Source organism: Abramis brama, assembly GCF_963993115.1.
Source record: "Abramis brama genome assembly, chromosome: 21".
Lineage (NCBI taxonomy): Eukaryota > Metazoa > Chordata > Actinopteri > Cypriniformes > Leuciscidae > Abramis > Abramis brama.
In genome coordinates this window covers 31,996,676-32,014,834 of record NC_139983.1, presented here as the reverse complement: position 1 = coordinate 32,014,834, position 18,159 = coordinate 31,996,676, and the positions used below count along the sequence as shown (strand labels likewise).

At 35.9% G+C, this 18,159-nt stretch overlaps 2 protein-coding genes across 5 annotated transcripts in view; one reads left to right on the top strand and one right to left on the bottom strand.

Annotated features, from left to right (window-relative positions):
• The window catches only part of babam2 (BRISC and BRCA1 A complex member 2), a 96,236-nt gene extending 91,362 nt beyond the window's left edge, over window positions 1-4,874 (bottom strand). The window contains exons 1-3 of the mRNA XM_084096576.1: window positions 4,777-4,874; window positions 3,099-3,235; window positions 832-908 (exon numbers count right to left, since the gene is read on the bottom strand). Of these exons, the coding sequence (XP_083952702.1) occupies window positions 832-908; window positions 3,099-3,235 (214 nt within the window). The 5' untranslated portion in view covers window positions 4,777-4,874. The remainder of the gene's footprint in view (window positions 1-831; window positions 909-3,098; window positions 3,236-4,776) is intronic.
• Window positions 4,133-18,159, top strand: part of rbks (ribokinase) — a 35,180-nt gene continuing 21,153 nt past the window's right edge. Inside the window, exons 1-6 of one of the 4 annotated variants that reach the window (XM_084096580.1) lie at window positions 4,133-4,265; window positions 6,574-6,632; window positions 13,237-13,369; window positions 13,960-14,023; window positions 15,137-15,199; window positions 16,231-16,395. In XM_084096580.1, the coding sequence (XP_083952706.1) occupies window positions 6,577-6,632; window positions 13,237-13,369; window positions 13,960-14,023; window positions 15,137-15,199; window positions 16,231-16,395 (481 nt within the window). In that variant the 5' untranslated portion in view covers window positions 4,133-4,265; window positions 6,574-6,576. Of the gene's footprint in view, window positions 4,266-5,040; window positions 5,150-6,573; window positions 6,633-13,236; window positions 13,370-13,959; window positions 14,024-15,136; window positions 15,200-16,230; window positions 16,396-18,159 lie in introns of those variants that run through there. The other 3 variants (XM_084096577.1, XM_084096578.1, XM_084096579.1) reach the window with 3 other exon arrangements.

Below are 18,159 nucleotides of genomic sequence, written 5' to 3'. Positions count from 1 at the left end.
CTTTTTATATTTAATTATGATGTGTTTGTCATTTTGTTTATTAAGCTTTTGTTTTTAGTTTATTTAGTTTTTGTTATTTTAGTACTCCAAACCTTAAACTAAACAAATATGATAAATGTTGCTTTGGGAACTACCTGAAATAAAATTAAAAAAAATTTAGTTAACAATAATAACCCTGTGCGTATGGATTAATTTGATTTGCTTTTAGGGCTTTTTGGACCCCACTGAACCAAAATGGTAGAAACATTCTTCAAAATATCTTCTTTTGTGTTCCACAAAAGTGTTATGAATATGTGAAACAGTATGCGGGCGAGTTATGACAGAAATTTCATACTATTCGTTTAAGTATAAATAATAGTGATGTTTGCCATAGCAAGAATGAGATACTAAATTACTAACATGATTGTCATGAACTCAAATACACTCCGCTCATTAAACACAAAATATCACCTCAGCTTTAATAAGGTTTTAATCAATCACTTCATAGCACTTTGATGACAAATTCCAGAGCTGAAGTTTATAAGAACATGTCAGATATTAAAAACAGAGCTACCACAGTGTTTTGCACTTTCCTGTTTTTCACATTTCTACAGTTTTCTGTAGGTAATGAGTATAAAACAACAACATGATTTATCACTGTGGTTTGAAAATGCAATAAATCAGTAATGCATCACTGCACATTACTAAGGGCCACACATTAAATAAACACTATTTCAGCATATCAGGAAAGAGGAACAACTCTGCAGGAGGCTGCAAGAATAACTATTGCAAACCACTACTTCATATATGATCTCGGATCAGTTCATACTCTAGAAGAGAACTACTACTTACATTTGAGAGTCTCTCCGGCATATGGAATATGAAGTTTAAATCTGTCACAGCAAGGACCAGGCATTAGTGATGTGCAGCTGAAGGGAAAAAAGAAGAAAAGAACTGTCAATACTTTGATAACTTGGCATGATTTTGAGGCACTTCAAAGCGTTCAATATGCCCTCCTGAACATGTACATGTGAAGTGCATTTACACTAACGGTCAAAAGTTTGGAATAAGTAGGATTTTTTTATAATTTTTTTTTAAAAGTCTGCATTTATTTGATCAAAAATACAATACAAACAGTAATATTGTGAAATATTACTGCCATTTAAATGTTTTCTACTTCAATATATTTTAAAATGTAATTTATTCCTGCGATCAATGCTTAATTTTCGGTATCATTACTTACATTAGTGTCACATGATCCTTCAGAAATCATTCTAACATGCTGATTTGGTGAAACTCGGCCAATCGTGAAACAGCGGTGTCATCATCAACTGAAGCACATGACACAGGCGGCTGTTCTCGTTAACTTTAACGGCACACGTGGTGAACGTAACGCGCCAGTGGCACCGAACAAAGCCGGACAAACTTTCTATCCAGAATGCATTGCGTTTGTCAGGCACTGATCGGCCTGCGCCCCGTCCGGGTTAAGTCAAACTCACCTCATGACACAAGAAACTATGTAACCAATTAAAACAAGTGACTGTATAGTTAATATAGTTGTGAATATAGTTAATAATGTATTTGAATTAAGACTACATGAAATGGGTCTGCAATAATCGTAAAGGCCCTGAGCCCGGTTCCCCGATAACGCTCACTCTTAGCGCGCTAAGAAGACTCGAAAGATATATCTTACCAAAGTTGTTTATGTTCCTAAGTGTGTTCCCCGAACCATACCTTAGGAAGCTGTTTAAGATATACCTTCTTACGTGCGACGTTACTGGTGCTGTCCGTGGCGATGGTGGTGAATCTGCTGATATCGACGGCTCGAGAATCAATTATTCTCTCATGCAGGGGCTGCTTATGTGAGAAAGTGGTGTTCTTTATAAAAGAAGCACTTCAGAAATAGTTGAAATTGCATTTATTAGGACTCATGGGATATTATAAAAAATAATCCAAACTATAATAGCCTATAATAGCCTAGCCTACATATTTTTAAATTGTATCATATATTGCTGCCATAATAACCATTTCAAATTTGTACGTGCTTTCTTCTCTTTCCCATTTTTGTTCGCTGAGGTGGAGCTGCGATGAAATATTGTTCTTGGAAATACTTTCCAGCATTTCAGTAATAAAAGTGTAGGCCTACATCTCGGTGCTCGGCAGTGATCAAAAAGGGTTTAAACAGTGAATTTTGAATCTCTTCTTGTAAACTCAGAGATGTGGATTCAGACGGCAATTAAATTAGCCTACCACACGACCTGTTTGTCAAAAAACAGTAGGTACTAATTTGGCCAGGGATTTTTACACGGGTTGGGTGAGAAAAAACACTGATATTATGGATTCGGACGGCACTAAAATCACCGACTCACCCCTATAAATGTTTAAAATACCATAAAAGCCCATGAGAAACAATATTAGCGTCCGAATAGGACTTAACTGACAGTAGCCTATGCTTTCACTGGCCTTTAAAAGCGCTTTTTAATTAAATTAATAATATTGTATAATAATATAATTAAAAATCTAACAACAATCGTGTAATGACAATTTTATTCTTTGCATGAAAACACTTGAATTAGTCTAATTGAACACTGTCTGGGTGTATTAAAACTTCAGAATTATATTCGTGTAGACCTGCAACAGTGATAAGGTAAAGCTAAGAGTGGTCCAGACCAACCTTACGAAAGCAGAAGATATACTTAGCGTACGAACGTGTCGGGAATCGTGCCATAACGTTAAGAGAGAGGTTAAGGAATAGGTTAAGAACTACTTAGCGATAAGAACGTTTTGGGAAACCAGGCCCTGAACTGTAAAGCTCAGCGAGGGATAGACAAATTACAGCCAATTTCTTTTTCAACAAACATATTGCACTGCAGTTCTTTTTGTCTTGATATTACTTTTAATCTAGATATTTGAAGAAGTAGCGTTTTATGGTAAGCCTGATTGATCAACTCTGAAAAGTCCCCTCAGCTTTCTGGAATACTGATTGAGCAATTGTGATAAGATTTTAATTCAAAAGTAGGCTATTTTAGTTGTAGCCTATTAGATATTAGTCATATTCATCAACGAATACATTGTTCCCTAAAAGATATGACTTTTTGCATAGTTCCCAGAACACTCACCCAGTCTTGAGGTCAGTGATCCGGAGACAGCCAGAGGAGTCTAAACCGACCCGTCCGTTGCGCACCACAGTGCAGAGTAAAGGCCGGAGCTCAGGAGAGATCCGGCTCAGTGCCACTTCTGGAGACAGACTGTTCATCTTACACACAAAAGATCAGACAGCATGACAATACAGACATTTAGATGTTCAGTCATTATGAGAGTTTTCCATGAGTTGTAAGGTAAATAGCGCCATAGTCTAAACCAGGAGTGTGAACCTCTGGCCCTCGAGATCCACTGTTTAACTCTGATCAAACTCACCTGAACAAGATCATCAAGGTGTTCAGGATTACTAGAGAGATACAGAGTTGAGTTTGATCAGGGATGGAGAGGGATCTTGAGGGCCAGAGTTGCAAACCCTGGTCTATTCTGTCCTATATACGCCAAAAATAATTTCTTCTCTTCGCATAATAACATAAAATGAGCCATTGCTTTGGAAAAGCATGTGTCCATCAAACTCACATCGAAATCATATGACTATATATTACTGTCTTAAGGCCCGTTGACACCAAGGACAATAACTATAACGATAACAATAAAGATGCAGTTCTAAAAATCGTTGTAAATATAAAAGAATAGAAGATTCCACTCATACCAAAACTATAACAATAACGGCACTGAGAAACGATTTCGTTGGAATCACTTTCAGAACGATTTATTTCCAGCTGTTGAACGATAAAAACATTGACAATTCATTCTGCTTTAAAGAGCTTGAGCATTTAAAGTGGCGGACGACAAAACTAAAGCACACACTTCAAATAAACAGAACAATACTGTGGACATTAATATAGTTTTCTTTATAGTTATCGTTCTTTGTGTGAACAGGCCTTTAGGGATATTAATAATACTATTATTTGTATTATTATATTTGTATTAATTGGCTTCCTAAAAACACCAGTGTGAATGCAATGTAGACTGAGACTCTATTACAACTAAAAGAGGTTTGAGTCCACTTTAAAGTCCAGATACAAGACAATTGACAGTAGCCATTGACTTCCATAGTAGGAAAAAATACTATGGAAGTCAGTGGTTACCATCCACTGTTTGTTTTGAACATTCTTCAAAATATATATATTTTTTGTGAGTGTGTTCAGTAGAAGAAATTCATACAGGTTTGGAACAACTTGAGGGTGAGTAAATGATGACAGAATTTTCATTTTTGGGTCAACTATCCCTTTAAGTAAGAGATATAAAACAGAATAGGCTGTATTGTCCTTGTTGACACTAATTAATAAGTGGATTCCCACAGTATTAAATACATAAATCTTGTTTAGACAGGAAACGTAAATAAAAAAATAGTAATCAGCGTGATATTCAGCTGTGTAACACATTATTATCATGGAACACATTAATAACACTGATGATATTTACTAATACTGTCGAGCAGCTGCAATGACACACAAAACAACAACACTACCACAACACATGTGGATGAGTGAATCGAAGAATTTGTGTTTGTTGTGTAGTTTGATTTGATTTTGTTTATGTTTTAGCAGCTGCAAATATATGCTAACAGACCGGCTAGCATGCTAATCCTGCACTATGAACGAGTTTCTCTATGCTAATTATGTTTCTTTCTTTATCAAAGAAGTCGTTTCGATCAAGTAAAATTTTCGTACGTAACAAATGCCGTTTCAGTACCTTTTATGTGTAATGTAGAACAACTTTCGAGTATTAACTCATTCCTCACTTCCGCTGTTGTTATTGAGACTTGTTTATGGATGTTTATCAATATGCCTGATAGTTTTACCACGGCTTTCCTGAATGACTTACGTGAATAATACGTGCGTGTGTTCAATAGTATACTTTATTAAACATATATACATTTTATAGATGCTAAATATGTTTAATCTCGTTTGAAAGCATAAATTCTTAATTTTAAAAACAGGCGAATACTGTGACAGCTCAAAATGGGCTTGTGTCTCGTCACATGTGTTTATGTGCTGTCAGATAGACGTGAGTACAAAGTGCTGCTTTGGCAGGTTAGATATCGCTTTATTCAGTGGACAAATAGGTAAAAATGTAAAATATTATTATGTACCAAATGATTTTAAATGCAAATTAATTATACACTTGAAATTATTTAATGTGATATTGCATGAATTCTTGTGAATGAGATGATTAATCAAGTATCAGAATCAGAATGAGAATGCTTTATTGCCAAGTATGTTTACACACACACACACAAGGAATTTGTCTTGGTGACAGGAGCTTCCAGTGCAGAAGTACAGAAATGAAATATAACAATAATATAAGAAACAAAAATGTAAATAATGCAATATAATACAGTATTAGAAATATAGAGGAAATATATATATATATATATATATATATATATATATATATATAATTGTTTTAATAAATGTACAGATATGTATATCATATAAACTGAATAACATGCACTCAGGAATTGCTAGTAAATTTCACAAACAATTACAAAGAAATAGCAAAAAACACATTGAAGTAGAAAACTGAAATATTTTTATTTTAGTATAATAGTTTTATTTACAACTTTAGACATATTTTTTCCAGTGTAGATATTAGACGGTGCAAACGAATTAGTAGACTTTGTAGAATCAATAGAAAAATAATTAGTAGACTCAACCACTGCCCAGCTAAACCAGCCTAGATAAACAGTTTTGTAAAAATCCTCAAACATTTTCACGCAATGTCTCTGATTGTAAATAAAATACACTTCTTACCTCCTTTAACAAGATTGTATCAACCTAACTAGATATTGTTATTCCCAACACTGCACATTTTGTTTCTGCAGGAACTAATGACTTAATTTTGTCAGATTGTCAAATTATTCTGACTGAATAATTTGTTGCATCTTACTTTCATGACAATATTTTCTCCTTAGACATCCATGAAATAATAAAGCCATACATTTAATACACGATTAAATTATTTTTATCACATTTCGACTCTCTTTGTTCGTTTTATCGTGCAGAGAGGATCATATCTAAGTCTTAGGCCCAAACAGCAGAAACACTTGAAGCTATTCAAACCATTAAGATTGATTTGAATCTAAATATGCAGAAAATGCAGCCTGGACTTCAGTTATTTTGAGAAAATGTAGGCTGTTCCTTAGCCAGCGGCAGGCTTTTACAGTCCCCTGAGGCATGCTGGGAGATTTGAGCAGATTAACACTCCACCATTCACATATGTTGCCTACACGCGAAGGGATTGAATTAATGAAGGATTTCCATGGTTGTTGTCAATCACATGATCCAGTCCTGAAATAATCATCCACATTAGAGTAGGCATGTTTAATGTGGATCACAACTACCAATGTTTAAGCATTTAATTGTTGTTCTCTGAAATTTAATCTCAAGATTTCATTAGAAATCTATGTAAATAATGTCAAATAATCATAGTTTTTTTTTTTATATTCAGTCTAAATGTTGTTGTTTTTGTTATTATGAATGTCATCAGGTCATGCCTGCAGACGTGAGTGTTGTAGTGGTGGGATCTTGTATGACTGACTTAGTAAGGTAAGTCATCAAAGGATTCAGTGTCATAGTGAACCAGGCCCGGGGCAAATATGTGCCACATGTTTTAAATACGTGGGCAAACATGCCTTTGTAATGCATTCCTCTGTTCTGATGAACAAAAAAGAAGAAAAAAAGCAGTGATTGCAGCAAAATCTACAGTGACAATGAACAATAGAGATCCATGTAATCATACTGTATGATTACTGACCCATGCATTCTAGCGTTGCAATATGAAATTGTGCATTATATACAAATACGTTTGAGTAGACATTAAATGCAACAACCATTTTTTTCAAATAATATGATAATTTAGCATTTTTTTAATTTTTTTTTTACTGTATAGTTAGAAAAAAACATGCCTTCATAAAATAAAAATAACGTTCATGTGCCCAATAATTTTCATGTTCAATTTCATGCTTAACTTGAAATTTACATTCAACAAATCTACCCTCTGTTAAGAACTTAAAGCTGAGACCTCACATATTATACCAAACAATGATTTCATGCTCATGTGACAAACTCGCACACTCATCGTCGCTGTGATTGTGGAACATATTCCACTTGCAGAAGGCAGACTTTAAGATTTTAAAATAACTCTGAAAGGAATTAGTCCTTCCAGCAGGAACCAAATAAGGTCCAACAAAGGCAGATTTGGGGAACTGCCTTCTGTTCTGCCAGCTCTGTCTATTATTAATATTTCCCCAGGGAACTGATTCACTGCTCACTGGTCATATTTGCCGCCGGCAGTTTTTTTGTTGTTGTTCTAGTCATTCTGGCTGCAGTGTTTTCAGGTGCACCTCTTGACTGGAATACGGCGTACACTTGCAGCTGTGCAAACTAGTAAACTCTCACACCTTGCATACCCTGAGTTTTTATTTTTGCAGTGCAATGTATTACTTTGATGTCAAAGCTTAAGTCATTTTAATATGCTGATTTGGGGTTTAGGTAACATTTTTGATTATTATCAATAGCCCTATTCGCACAGGATTAGTATTACCCCTGGACCTCTGTAATTAAGAAATTACCCCCTGACGTCTGTGTTTTTGGTGGCTCATTCACACGGGCAAATACATGTTCGTAATTCCCTCGAGTTTACGGACTTTACAGCGTACGCCCACCCATTCACACTTCACTAGCTGAACGTGCTGAAACGAAGATCGCGCTGCAGTATTGCAATTCAAAAAAAGAACTTATTTAAAACCAATTTATTAGAGAAATATATTATATATATATTATAGCATATCATATTATTGTATAAATATATATCTTCTTTTTCTTTTATTCTTTGTCCATATTTACAACAAGCCTGCCTGAAGAAGGTATTATAAATACCGAAACGTCGCGATAGGCTTGTTTTTCTATTCATTTTATTTGGTTTATTTCATTTTATATAATTTTTACTCTTTCACACTTTGATTTCTTGAGATACTTACAGGATGGACGTCTTTAGAGGCCGTGTGAGACAAAGAAATGCTCCACAATACAGACTACTAAATTACACTACCACAAAAAGCGTCCAAACTTTCCAAAAGAGCTTCCATGTTGCGCCAAAATACTTAATTTAACGTTTCCGTATCACGTCTTTACTGTAACGTTAGTTTGTTTTCTCTTTTGCAGCACTTCATAGTTTTTATTGGAGAAAAACTATAATCGGATTGGAGTAGAGCATATCGAGAGATTTTATTGTTAATATAGTTTTAATACAGACGTAAAATGGACTGTTAAACGGCCCATAATGGTTATTATGTTCTTTAGGAAACGATAGGCTCACAGAAAAACAGCCCAAATCACAGACATGGGGATTCGCACGGGACTGGTATTATCAGAGGACCCCTGTGTTGGCCGAAATACAGTAGGTAATTTTCGGGGGAATTTTTACAGACATTTTTACAGACATGCCAGATTCGCACGGGATAAAAATCACAGACGACCTCTGCGATTATTACAAATTACCGGAGGTCCCTAGGTAATACTAATCCCGTGCGAATAGGGCTAATGACGAAAACAGTGAATGTTTTGTGGAAACCATGATACATGTGTTTTTAGGACTTAAATGAACATATTTTGATTGAAATATTTTTGGTAACAAATGATTTGATCAATTTAATGTGTTCTTTCTGCATAAAAGTAATGATTTCTTAAAATAATAATTAAAAATCATTACTGACCCCAAATATTTGAACAGTATAGTGTAGTGTATGTATAAATAAGCCCCAAGTCTCTGTGTTATTCTGATCTCTTTTTCTTGGGGCCTTCTTTTAATGTGTATGGGGTTTTTAAACAAACATCGAAATCCAAATGTTTATATAAAAAAAACAAAAAAAACATAGCCAAACCTTATTAAACGTAATTTTTTCACTTTTTATTATTTGAGGTATCATTCCACAGTTGGCGCAGGACAAGGTATGCCAAATTTGAATAAGTCAGGTTAGGGGTTTGTTCAGAAGAGGAAATGTTTCTCAAAGAGCTAATCCAGAAACAACATTTTCCTTTCCATGCATAACTAAATCATATTCATTTCTTGCTTCGTCATACCCTAAGTAATCAAAACAAACTACCCCTTATGGGGAAAAAAAAAAGTTCCAATTGCTCATATATGTTACCATTAAAAACATCCAGTCATCAGTGTTGGCCTTTGAACAGAAGAGATTGCATCAATTAGGCAATAGTTCTGATGGGAAGTGTGTGTTTGTTTTTTTGGAGGGAGGCTGACACATTTCACCCATCAAAGTGCCATGCATGGCTTTGAAGTGTAAAATCCAGTTTTCGATGTGGCTTGTGTTTTCTGACAGTCAAACGGAGTCAGTGTCTCGTGTGGAACGTGTGTGTGTGTGTGTTTGTGCTGAAGCCAGACAGTGCCACCTGCTGATTACTGTTCAAACCTATTGGTGTGTGTCTTCACTGGAGCCGTCAGTGTGTGATGTTAGCCGAGAGCGTGCATGCGGCACACACAAGTCTTGCACACTCTTTGCCTGGGGTCTCGTATATTCATGAAACAATTAACTTCAGGAACTTTATCTTTGGTTCAAACTGGGCCTTTTTTTGTAACAGAAGACATTACTGATAATACAATGTTACTTTGATAAATATCATAGCACTAAATGATGAACATATTGATGCACCATGGTAGTTACACGGTACTTACACACACAAAAAAGTTTTTTTTGATAGTGCTGTTTAGTATTTTATTTTTCTCCTTTGCTTAAATTTTTATCTCTCTCTCTTTTTGCATGTATAAGGTATATTTACAGGTGAAAAGGGTAAACATTTTAACCAATAGATATCGCCATAGCATCACAGTACATCAATACAAGTTTTCTGAAATGTTGTGTTTAAATATGCAAACGAGCCATTTACTACTTAAATATACACTAATAATTTGCATAAACGTCCAGCACAGAAATCTAAACACTGGATAAAGCCAGGTTCAAAATTCATTTTATTTTGTTGACATTAGAGTTGTTGACATTAGAGTTAAAGGTATTTACAGAGGAGATTCTGTATATATATATATGTGTGTGTTTGTGCGTGTGTGTGTGTGTGTGTGTGTGTGTGTGTGTGTGTAAAATCTGATAAAATAAACTCTTAAATGTGCATTTTGGATGTCTTCTATGAAAGCAAAATAGCCCAGAACTTCAAAATTGACCAGTGCCTGAAAAAACAATGGTTTTGCCTGTAATGTCTCGATTTAAAGTATGTTTATTATGGTACTTAATAATCTCTGTATTCATATTACATTGCATTTGCATGATATTCCAAAGTACTTGAACAATGCTATGAAATTACCATGTCAAAAAAAAAAAAAAAATCTATTGCCTTACAAATAAATACAATGCAAAAAAAAAAAAAGGAAGAAGTAATTGGATAATATTACTATTTGCATATAAAGAATAAAAATGCATGTGGCATGGATAAATAAAATGCAATAGACTCTGCACGGACATTAATGAAATGGTTTTAATTAAACCATATTGTAGATGAAAATAATACAAGAAAAATAAAAGTGCTAGTTATTATTAATAATGAATCAATGAATTGTTAAAAGCAAATACAGTAGCCTACTTGCTCTTTTATTGCCACAATGTACAATTGCACACACTGTTTCTCATGCAGGCTGTTTGAGGTCCTGCCTTTATAAAGTAGTGAACATCTGCGTGGACCACAGCCTACGTCACACAACACCTGTTGTTTCCTTTTGGCAGAGGAAAGTCACAGCGTTTGTATCAGAAATGCGTTTGTGGGAGAATGACTATTGCTCATAAAACAATAGAGGAAGTGTAAGCGAGGAGTTAAGGTGAGGCCCGTCTGACTGTAACCTGTGACACAGACAGTGACTCAGTCAGACAACCTTAGAATGCAAGTTGTAAAATAGTGCATCCACACTAAAGACTTTAGATTTAGAAAGACGCTGCACTCATATTACTATGAATGGAAGAAAGTGCAACGTGCAATAAGTCCCGCTTTCTAAATAAAAGCCAATCGCCAACTGATTCCCAAATTGCAGGTTTTTTGTCATGATTTGAGCATTTGGAAACGGAATTTATGAGACAGTTTCAAATATGAAGTTGAATAATAAGCTTGGTGAACAGCTTTGAAGAATTTGATTTTTCCCCATTCAAAGAGATGAAATAGTGAATAGAGTGAAATGACTTGCCTTAAATGGACTTTGATCCACAATCCTATTGGTTGTACAGTTGAATCTATGCAAATAGAAATTTCAGTGCAGTTGTGCGGTCATAATTACAATTTCCATCTTCTTTGCTGACCCATTATTTGTGGTAAAGGTGTCGCAGATGTGAAGTTATTACTGCAACAGTAGTGTTTTGCTTAGCCTTCTTCATTGTCTTCAAGTTTCTGACCAGCAACAATTCATTTATGTATTATACATCCTTTCATTATTTATCATTAATACTCAATTAAAAAGTGTTTTAAAAAAAATGTCAGTTCAGATTTGAAAATGTGGGGAAATATGCTTTGTGGTCACCTCCATTAGTTCTTTATCTTAAGTATTTTTTCCTTTATCAGCATAATTTACCACAGTTCATCAAAAACATCATAAACAACAAGCTGAGATCTCTTTACTCACCGCTCGCTTTACCGAAATCACGTCAGGATCTTTGTTTATTCGCTTTGACTTCCTGTAATATTCCCTCTCTTAACCACACAACACACATGTGAAAAACAACTTTATCGGCTCATTCTGCCATCACATAAACATGGGCTCCCGGAGACTTGGATTGGGGCCAGACCGTAACTAGATGTCTGGGATTGAGGTTTATTTTTTTTCTTCTGTTGTTCAATAGAATGAGTAATGGCTGCTAGTTCTGCTCGGGTGAAAGGCTGATGGACCCCGCTCTGAAATGTCACGCACTAAACAGCACAGCAATTAGCTTTTTAGGGAGTTCAGGGCACCTGCCTTAGATTTAGAAGAGCTCGGTTATGTCATGTCATATTATTTTCATTTACAGCTCACAAGCATGTTTCCAGTAAAAGTTCCTTTCATTCAAACAATCTGGACTTTTTAGAACTGGCTGAATGGACCATCTGTCTTTCCTCTGAAAACAAAGTGCATATAGCGATACAAAGACTTGAACACTCACAATGCATTAATTTAAAAATTACTTTAAACTTCTGAACAGGTTGCTTTACAAACTTTGTATATCAAAATTAGGGGAAATCTACTTTGAATTTCTCTGAATTTCATTAATTCCTTTTTTACTTGTATGCACTCCTACTTTTGGGTGGATAGGGTTGACTTTCTTTTCAACAGTTATAATTGGACCCCATTAACTTTCATTATATAGACAAGACATTATATGAGGCCCTGTTTACACCTGGTATTAAAATACATTTTAGTTGATCGGATCACAAGTGGACGACACTAAATATAGGTGTAAATGGGGTGTAAAACATTTTGAGCTTGTCCACTTTTGACCACTTCCAGAGGTAGTTGAAAACGCATTCAACCGGATTGCTTTCGTAGTGTAAACACTCATGTGGTCGATGTGTTCAAACGTCTACTGACCTAATGCGTGAATATAATGGGAAGTGACTGGATTATACTTTGTCGGCCGAAGACCCAAGTTAAGTTTGAAGGCAAAAAACATACCAAGCATGATGTTCTCTCACCATTCCTGATTTATAACACACACTCACAGCGTTCGGCTGGTCTTGTGACTATCAGAGCAGAAACAAAAGCTGATGCTTATATGTAAATTGCACAAGCTTATTTCGTCCATTAGATCAAAAGATCAAAAAAAAAAAAATACATTTACCTGCCTATAGACCCTCCCCTTGAAGAAATCAGGACAGAAGTGGTTGAAAGTGGACAAAAGAGACAAATTAAAACACCAGGTGTAAACAGGAATGTCTCCCTCGTCTACTTGTGATCCGATCGGCCAAAAGGCCACAGTAAACACAGACATTTTTTCAAATTATGTAAATAATGAATTTCATTATAGAATGAACTACTCTTTCAGTACAATTAAATATGGACACTTTTTTGCCTTCCCTCAAGTCAATTCTTGGTTAGATACTTTTGACTAACTGTTTGATGAATGCTTTAATATGTTTTAATGCCTAGTCCCATATGTCTTTCTGTTAGTCAGGCACCGCGACTTCCCAAGGCTGGAGAGACGATACATGGACACAAGTTCTTCATTGGTTTCGGTGGTAAAGGGGCCAATCAGTGTGTCCAAGCTGCGCGAATGGGGGCCAAGACTGCCATGGTGTGCAAGGTACCCAATACGGTCTGCTTTTCTGAACATCCTAAATAACTGAATATAGCCTGAAGTACACAGACACAAAAAAGTTTAGGTTGATACCAGAGCAATTCATGTATTTCAGCATTTAACCGCACAAGAGAACCTAACCAAGTAATAAAGCTCTTGATTTTGTCAGTGCAAAGACCCCAATCAATACCGAAGCGTATGCAGTGTGTAAAAATAGACTCCTATGCTTTCAGAAACATTCAAAGAGAGATCACACTTCAAAGACAGAAGGCCAGGTAGTGAAGGGTCTCCGCTGCTGGGGCTTAGGACCCCATCCTTGGCATGTCTTTACCAGTGTGGGATAAAAGAAGACCCAGCTGGGAAAAAAGGAACCCCTTTGCCCTCTACCTCAACATTGAATGTCTCATAGAGAGGAAGAGAAGGAGAGAGAGGGGGAGATTAAAGTTGTATTTGTAGAGTGGAGGCGTTTGTTTGGGGATGCTATATCTGGAAGGCTTGGCCTGATATAGCAATGCAGAACTTTGGCCGGTCAGCCAGTTGCTAGAAAATATCATCTCAAGTTCCTCTTTTCATCTTTGGTTGCCTTTTCTCCTCAGGTCGGCAGAGACGTTTTTGGGAACGACTACATTCAAAACTTCAAAAATAATGGCATATCGACTGGTAATGGCCAAACGGTGCTTTCATATTGTTTCACATCTCTGGCAGCCAAAAATCTTTTAAAATCAAATGGTGTATGCAACCTAAATCTTATTTAGTTGCTTAGAATCTATTTAGAAAAGTGGGGGGAAAAAAGTGTGCATTTTTTACAAACCCGACACAAAACAAATTAGTAGGTGGTTTGAAATCTGATTAAAATGATGTTTCAGTTTGAAGTAATTATGAATAACATTGTATTTTTCCCCATTGAAATTTGTGTGTAACGTAATACAATACAAAGTGTGCAATAGTGCCTCTAGCTGTGTCTTACATTTTTTGTGACTTTTTCATTTTTCACAGGAATATGTGAATAGCGAATAAGTGAATGAATATGACATTCGTAAATATGATTGTATAAAATATAGTAATGCCTCCATTATTTATGTTTATGTAACATGAACCTTGATGAGATTTCAGCAGTATAGTGAGATGCCATGATGTTCGCAAAGCAGAAGCAAAATTTCCAGTTTTACGTACGATTTCCATGATGACAGCTACTCTTATCATGCTGACATCTCTAGGTCATTATTACTATAGCAGCCGATGTAGATAAATCAGATATTGATTATGCTGTCAGAACATACAGATCTGATTTCAGCACTTGCGCAATGATGAACCGTAACAAACTGCAAAAAACGAATCTTGCTTTAAAGATGTTTAGACATTTTACTTGAAAGCAAGAAAAAATACAAAGAATGAACATTATTTTTTTGCAGTTTATCTGTGTTCCTGAAACACCCTGTATTTGCAATCCGATAATGACATGATTTAAAATATATTGGCCCTTTTTATAGTTATCTATATTTTGTTAGTAACTTGTAGTTTAGCTTGTTATGTTTTGTGCTGAATCGATCAACTGTAATTATTTTTTATCTGTAATTCCCCAACACAGTTTGTAAGTCTGCATATGTGCTGCCTCTATTGTCATAATTTATAAACACTGTAAAATATTTTAAATGGACATTCTGATTTGTTCAGTTCAGTTTTTTTAAATACTGTAAGCAAATTTGGTTATCCTCTCTCTCTCTCTCTCTCTCTCTCTCTCTCTCTCTCTCTCTCTCTCTCTCTCACTCTTAGCCTATGTGGAACAGACTGAAAATGCTGCGACTGGAGCTGCCTCGATCATCGTAAATGACACAGGTAAAATTAAATTGGTCCAAGTACCGAGCCTTGCTGCATCCCTGAGTTTTAAAAGCCCCTAAAATAACATAAACACCGCTAAGTACTCTTCTGAATGAGACATAGATGAGTGAGAAGCTCTCTATCTGTGTCCACCTCGCCTACACAGGGTAATTTTAGACCCAGTTTAATGTAGCACTACTTGGACTTAAAGAAAGGTGACATAACCAGCCTGCCTCTGAATGTAAGGCCTGCTGCATTGTAAATGTCATCATCCAGCATAAGTGCTAAGCCTTGTGCCAGTCCACTCGCACCACAGTGAGCTCTCCAGGAAGAGCTCTGATTGGCGTCATGATCACCATAACAACCTACTTTCAGTGTCCCAGCTTCCTGTGTGAATATCACTACGATGTGAAATTTGAACAATTATCTCGCAAGCTAACAAGGAAGCTGAAATGAGGAAAAGACTGATAATATCTCCTGACTCTGCAGTGTGGTTTTTCGAATGCTTATGCCAGCTCTTTATTTGTGTCTGTCTGTTCGTGGTGCAATAGCGAGAGAATTTCGTACATGTCTGGGTGTGTAAAGTGTCTCTTATATCAATGGCTCCAAAACATATTTGTACACTTTTACCACATTTAAAAAAAAAATCCATTGTCATTCCAAAAAAAAAAAAAAGTCATTCCATTTGATAAAAACATGTTCAGACAGAAAAAAAGATCATTTTAGCTCATCATGTTCCATATGACATATTTTGTCTTAACAGTATATGAAATGTATTGTTTTAGTACTTAAAAACTAACACATTGTTTTAAATAAAGACACTTATTTTGATATGCAATGGCATTCATATATTTTTAAGGTGTGACTTGTATGTCTAAATAGTTTTTTAGAGTCACTGTATATTCCTATGATGTGACCTGTAGTTTTGTGCATGAATGCATTCTTTGTAAATGTGGATTTGTAATTAAATTTTAGTCTAATTAACAGTAATGTCTCCTTAAAGGTCTGATAAGCATCTTGTCGTCATGTTTAATATATTGTATTGACAGGGGAGAATGCCATAGTGATTGTGGCTGGTGCTAATATGCTTCTGGGGCAAGAGGAGCTACAGCGGGCACAGTCTGCCATAGTAAATGCCAAGGTGCTTGTTTGCCAGCTTGAGATCAACCCAGATGCATCACTGCAGGCCTTGAGAATGGCCAAAGAGAACCACGGTCAGACACGCATCTTTGCTTCATATCTCAATGTACTTGATTGTCTCATCCCAATTCCTGTTAAGTCAAATTTCTTAATGCACATTGTTTCAAAGGATCTTTACTAAAATAAAATAAAAAATGTGATGGTAATGTTTATAATATGTTAATATTTTTATTAGGGATGCACGATATATCGGCCACCATATCGGTAAACGATGTTTAATCTGTGCGATAAGAAAATGTGGCCAATATATTAAAGCCGATAAATAATGGATTATTTCCCTCAGCTGAGACACTTCAGATGCGCACTGTTTAACATGATGTTTTTGAATTGCTTGAAATATGATTGGAATCACTTTGAAAAGGAAATTACGGTTAAGTGCAACATGCAGCGCTAGCCTATCATATCGGCTACATAAAATTATAACGAGAACATTATAATTGTGTGCTTGGGACATAGTGAGAATTTTGTTTTTCAGGCTCTAAAAAAATATATAAAAATTTGGATTTAGATTTATCAGGCAATATATCGGTTATCGGCTTTCAAATATAAAGACAGAATTGTCGGTTATCGGTATCATTCCAAATTTTCGTATCGGTGCATCCCTAATTTTTATGCCTTATAATCGCATTTAGCAGATTAGAGCTGGTTGAAAATATAGTTTACATTTTGCGACATTACAAGAAGCAATGATGAAGTTTATAGTTGTTATATTATATATATATATATCGCTTTACATGAGCATTCTGTATGTATGTGGATAAAGTATCACAATTCAGGTCTTCCCCTTCCCTTACAGTCCTTTCATAAAATCACTTGCCACACTGTTGGGGTCCTATACTTGTATAATCGGCAAATGGTTTGCGTGAAGAATAGCACAATCATTTCACAACAGTAGTTTATTTCCTTTTCACTCCCATTTTCTAAAAACTGTTTTTAGCTCCTTATACCGAATGATTGGTGAGAATAAAGCACGACTTTTCCCTCCTGTGGAAAATAACACAACCTGCTGTGTCTCAGATATCATTAGCACCTTGTATGTTCAGGTCCCTGCTGATCAGAGACACCGTGTATCCTTGTCATGGAGATGTATAATGATGCAACAAGCTTATTCCACAGATGGATGACACAGATGGATACACCCCCCCCCCCCCCCCCCACCACCACACCAACGCACCCCAATATTCACATTCACCACCTCACAACACCCCAGATACATGCTGTTTAGCCCGTTAGCGGCCCATATTAAGTGTTAAGAGACAGGCCATTAGCCCAGATTATGCGCCTATCACTTGGGATGAATTCATCAGACAATGACGTGCGCAAATAGCACTTAGCCGGAGCTCAAGGCTTGGATTACGCACATGCCACCCCCACAGGCTCAGTGGAGAAGAATCCGAGGACCGCTTTCCTAACCACATTTCTAAATAAATTAATATAAAGGCCATCTTGCTTTGATTCTCTTCTCAAGTGTAGTTAATTTCGGTTAACTTCAAAGCTGATATGTGGCTAACATGTAATTTCGTACATTAGATCAGCTACTAAAGGGATGTTTGATCACTCTAGTGTGAATTTAGCTCACATTTAACTTGTGTTTCTGTTGTTTTTCATTCTGAGCTTTTTAAAGCATCTCTGAGCAAGTGAGGTTTGGCATGACTCATTCATTCATCTCATTTACTCGTTAGTACTGCCGTTTATTTTCCCTCATTATTTCCCTCCTCTTCCATATTACGTTATTCACTTCACAGAGGCTCAACTAGAGGCTCACCGCCGATTCCTAA